At 44.6% G+C, this 5,431-nt stretch overlaps 1 protein-coding gene across 2 annotated transcripts; it reads right to left on the bottom strand.

The window, feature by feature from the left end:
• Window positions 1-224: 224 nt before the first annotated feature.
• On the bottom strand, window positions 225-5,011 carry LOC308108820 (neuronal vesicle trafficking-associated protein 1-like). 2 transcript variants are annotated; one of them, XM_080462071.1, is made up of 5 exons: window positions 4,567-4,837; window positions 4,143-4,288; window positions 3,789-3,905; window positions 2,340-2,450; window positions 225-1,596 (listed from the first exon to the last, which is right to left on the bottom strand). In XM_080462071.1, exons 2-5 carry the CDS (start codon window positions 4,269-4,271, stop codon window positions 1,396-1,398), a joined length of 558 nt encoding a protein of 185 aa, XP_080318197.1. In that variant the 5' UTR covers window positions 4,272-4,288; window positions 4,567-4,837; the 3' UTR covers window positions 225-1,395. The 2 variants fall into 2 exon arrangements, with proteins under 2 accessions (XP_080318197.1, XP_080318196.1); XM_080462070.1 differs by having other exon boundaries at window positions 233-1,599; window positions 4,567-5,011.
• Window positions 5,012-5,431: the final 420 nt, after the last annotated feature.

The raw sequence follows: 5,431 nt of genomic DNA, 5'->3' as shown, positions 1-5,431 counted from the left end.
CAGCGCGAGCGGACAAAGTATCAGCAAAGTGTCGGCATCATTGGGGTGGAAAGCGGTTGATTTTTCTGCCAATCTGTTCGAGGATTAACCTAGTTATTTAGTGAGAGCGTTAAAGTGCTTTGAAATGTTTCTTAGATCTGAACCCGGGGGAACTGGAGCCCTTCACCGAGGCGCCGACCAGATCCTGGACATGTCCTCTCACACACACATGGAAATACAGTGGCATCAGTGTGAAATGTGGGCACTTTATTTCAGTTTTTCCTTTTTTACATTTTTATGTAGCAAATGCACTTCAATGGTAACCATTACATTGTTTGAAAAAGGTACATATTTTGTGACAGTTCAAGTTAAATGACAAGTACATAAGAAAGCAACAGGACAAGCAACTACTGTCAGATTGTTCCACTACAATAACCTAAGTCTAGTATCTGCGATAGCTGCCGGTCAGCCATCAGTGGTGACAGTAACCAATGCAAAGCATTGCACAATACAGTGTCTTCACAAGCAATGCAAAAAAAACATTCAGTACAGTAGCATAAAGGTTATGCTATAAAAAGTAAGTGGGTCGTGTGTAGCCAGCAAAAGAAAAAAAGAAGCACATGGTATTCACAAAGAGTGCAAATGAATGGAACAATCAATGTCTGTTAAAAAGACTCAGTGGATAGAATACTAAAAACTTTTCTTGACAGCACTAAATGCAGAGCGCAGTATGAGCTGACTCAAAACGACACTATTTAAAATATTATTTTCCTCTGCTGGTATATTTCCTCCAGATCCAACCTCGGCTTTTCACAATATCATGACGGTAAAACATTTTAACACGGACAAACCTCAGTGGCAAATGTGCTCCGAACGTTCCCCACCTCCCCCTACATGCTCTCGTCAGTACATAAAATATTGTAAAAGAAGATCGAAAGCAAAGTGATTGCTATTGGAGTCATGCGCTGCGTGTTAAAACAAGCGGCGCAGACACGAGATGGTTCACAGTCATTTTCACAATCTGAGTACTAAAGTGAGCTCTGTTACATATGTGTATGTACAAAGACAGTGAGTGTGTGTGTGTGTTTGTGTTGCTGTGGCTTTTTCTACACATTCGCCACTCCGTCTCAAAGTGTAAATAAATAACAACATATGCTATTCAAACAAACCGAGAATCCACCCGACCGAACGCCTAGATTTACTGAAAGCATGCTCAGAATTTCCACAGATTTCCTGCTACAGCACACATCAGCCCGCCAAATTACATCAACATGGCAGCGTAGCACCTCAGGCAAGAGACGTTGATTTTTCACCCACAGAAAGTCACAGGACTCCGAGGTTTGCTTGAATGGCACAACCCGATTATTTACTCTCCTGCAGCAGAGGGAGGCCTCCTCCTCCTCCATCCCGGGAGGGTTAAGCCAGCTTCTGGGCCGTCTCCATCTCCTGCTGGGTGACCTTCTCCTCGGACATGATGGTCATCCATGGTGATACTGACCGAGTGATGGTCTGCTTGGCTATGTTGTAGTGGTTGATGAGGGTGAAGAGGCGGCCGCGGCCCCCAGGGCCCTGAGGGGGGTAGTTACTGTAGAGGCCGGCCGGCATGCAGCGACCTTGCTGCTTCACAAAAAAAAAAAGAAAGGATCCATCATTCAGACTGATGCAAGTAAAAAAAAATAAAAATACTAAAAAGGTTGTTGACATTATTATTCATGAAAGTAAGAGGAATTAATGAAACTTTGTCATCTGCATGAATTACAATAGATTGGAAATACATTGTCCAACAACAGAGCAAGAAAAACATAACGTTCATAAAGTCAATAATCCATTAGGGTTGAGTTTTTTAACTTTAGTTGGCCTACGAGTCTGATTTCAGATGAGGCAGATGTGTGTTGAATACTTTATTTATTATTAATCATACTGAGGGCCAAAGTGTGTTACTTTCAGTCTTTCACAAGTCCCTAACTTGAAGTTAAACTCAATGTATCGCAGTCATTTTATACATACAATAAAGCGTTGAAAGAGTAGATTATTCCAATAAAGAAAACTGGCCCATAAAAGAAATCCATCCAAGGAAAACTACTATTTATATTGGAAAAATACAAAGTCAGAAATGACATAAAGTCCTAAAAAATCCTGTTGTTGTTAAAATGAGTCATAGTCGAATCGGGAAGTTACTGATGCATTTTATTTCAGCCTCACTGCGTTCTAAAGACATCCTGGTCGTTCACACATAAGTGAGATATAAATGGTTATTTTAACGACGAAAGTAACATCCCTTGTAACATTGATTGAAAGCCTCTGGTACTGACATTGCATGGTGATGTTTTACAGAGAAGGAACACTTGTGGCAGTTTTACCGTGTATATGAAGCTGTCTGGACAAGGCTGCTCATACTGGTACACCTTGTAGACAACCAGGAATACCACACACACCAGGAACGCCAGGGCACAGATCACCAGCAAGGTCACCTAAAGGAGACGCGGGGATAACGTCATCATCTGCACAAGACACCTCTGGAGACAGACGACACAAATGAACCGTGTCTTCAAACCAGGACAACTTGCTGCGTCTGATTCGGCTTCTTTTCTTTGTGGTAAAACATCAGCGCGAGAGTGAGAAGCATACGTGGATGTGCATTTCAGCTCGTTCTGCATGTAGAAGACTTGACGTGCAAATGGCTTGTGTGGCCATCTGTACAGGCCGGCTCTCACCTCTCAGGGGAGTTACATAACAGCTACTGGTGTTTCTGGGTGGTGGGAGACAGAGAAGGCGAGGCGTGGGAGAAATTGCCTCATTATTGCCTAAGATGTTGAGCCCCAGAGGTTTGCTCCAGTTATTTTTATGAGCCAGTAAGGAAGACTAAAATGCTTGTGGATGTTATATAGTTTGAACAATTTCACAGAAATGGCACACTGTAAGCGTATTCACACAGACGTAAACAATTTAGAAGGCTGTGCTCCAACATTAAATAAGCTATGTTGACCTTTAAATTTCTCTGGAAAGGGAGCAGCAGGGAGCCATGCGTCCACATACTGCAGCCCAGAGTCACCGTCACATGTTTGATAAGATTGTTAAGAGCGTGAATAAAGAGATATTCCTTTAATCTGTCTGGTTGAATCCTGCGCTTACACAGCAGAGCAGACAGTACAGCATGTACAAAGCAGAGCAACAGGAGCTTGAGGAAGAGACCGCCGGTGATGAAAGGCCTGCCTGCAGCGTTTCAAAAGCAGCGATGTGAAGACGGGAGCTGTGTTCTCTGAGACTGCGACGCATCTCTTTGCCTCTGAGATGCTTGGAAATGAAAGGTCGGTACAGAAAGCCTGGCACACCTCGATGAGGCAAACTGTTGATTGTGGATATGGAAGAGGAGCCTGCGCTGTTTCATGACACAGGAAGTGGTGCAGTGTGTTTTCACTTGTCGCAAAGCCACGTTTAATAACCGTTCTGGTGGTTTGAACACATACATCTGACACCGGGGAGAGGGGAGCAGTGTAAAGGGAGGTGGGAAAGATGCTGCCGCTTGGAGGCCATCGCCATGGCAGCAGCTGAATTAATGAGGATGTCAGGGCGGGGTTTAAGTGAATCATTGTGCATTGTGTCTCCCTGGGTAGCCTGACAAAATGACAGGAGGCACAGGGTGTGAAAGAGAAGTCGAACTTTGGATTAGAGAGGGAGCATCATGAAGTCTGTGACAAATGTCCTGAGCTGCATGGGACAGATGTCTCCTCTCTGGCGTAGCCATGTGTGGGAGTGTGTGAGAAGAGAGAGATACTGGGAGTGGGATGATTTCGAAAGAATATTCTTACTTTGAGTCGCTCAGAAACACCTTCGATGATGCTGATAGAGAACTCTGCGATTTTAGGAGACCGTAGCTTTCCCTTCTTGCTCTCAGCATCATAATCTGCCTTTGTCTTCACCACCACCTGGTAGAAAGAAGACAACACACACACACACATGCACAAGAAAGATCCAATCATCTTCCAGATACAGCCTCATGGGGACTCAATCCGAACAGAAGCAACACTGGCAAAATAGTTTGTATTCTTTCAACTATGCAGTAATACATGTGCAACGATGAGCTCCGTTCACTCACCTTTTTATTGAAATGACTCGTGAAATACATGAAATCAAGGTAAACTGGACAGGATTCGAGGTCCTACCTTATCAGGTGGGGGAAACTGCAGCTGACTGGCATCTAACGGAGTGATGAGAGGGATGGTGTCAAACCCGTCCTCAGAAACCACCTTCCCGCTATTCTTCTCGCTGAAATTGTTCCCCAGTTTAACCATTTTCCCAGCTCGAAAACCTGAAAGGGGGGTTAACAATGACGTATAAATGTAAAATGCATTATCGTTGTTCCTTCTGCGTGGTGAGCTCGTGTGTGGAAAAGTGGGTGATAACGGCAGGAGAAATCAAAGAAAGGGATGCGCACGGTGCGGGCCACGACACAGCCTGGTAACCACCAGAGCGCAGGAGAGCACGGGGGGAAGGAGAAAAAAAAAGCCTCCGACATAAAGGGACTGATGCGCCATCGTGGTGGTGGGAACAAAAAAAAAAAAAGATATACTGCATCCAAACACTCACCAGATCAGCCGAGATGGGTTTTGAATCAGCGCACTTCACCTGCTGCGTTGATGGTTTGAATCTTTGTGCGTCTTAACCCTCAGTAGTTCTCTCCTGTCTTCTTCTTTATGTGACGCAGCCGATTTGCGGGGAGCTGCTGGTGCACAATATGGCCAGCTGGGTCTGTGCGCCGCGCCGCGGTCCCTCCGAGCTGGATGCTGCTGCTGGCGTCTGGCTGCACTGCAAGTGATGTAACGTTCTCATCAGCGCGCGCACGTACCCACGCACGCACGCACACATCGGTGCTCCACAGCCAAACAGCAGATTTCCACTGATGGAAGGAATTCAAATAAACACAAAATGTGTTTTAAAAAAAACATAAAAAACATCTTTTTTACGCACGATTGTTTAGGTCCTGTGCCAGAAGCATCGTGCCTAAGAAAGAGGAAGAAATCAATTCCAAGGGTATGCACACACACACACACACACACACACACACACACACACACACACACACACACACACACACACACACACACACACACACACACACACACACACACACACACACACACACACACACACACACACACACCGTGTGGAGATTGCATGTTCCCCCCACAGTCCAAACACATGCATGTGGCCCTGAATCCTTCATGTGAGAATGTAAGTGTTTATTGTAGAGGTCTGAATGTAATATGATTGAAACCTTGGTATCAACTAATCACAGTTTCTTTCTTTTGAGAAATGTATTTTCTTAATACAGTATAGGATTTCAGGCCAAGACCAGTCCTCTGCCATCCTGTTTATTTAGTGACATGTGAGTTAAATCCATTAGAGCAAACTATAACACGTGCGTCTCATTTGTATAACTTTGATTTTATTA

Source organism: Lipophrys pholis, assembly GCF_963383615.2.
Source record: "Lipophrys pholis genome assembly, chromosome: 4".
NCBI classification, from domain to species: Eukaryota; Metazoa; Chordata; class Actinopteri; order Blenniiformes; family Blenniidae; genus Lipophrys; species Lipophrys pholis.
The sequence above is the reverse complement of the archived record's forward strand: the minus strand, read 5'-3'. Positions and strand labels throughout refer to the sequence as shown.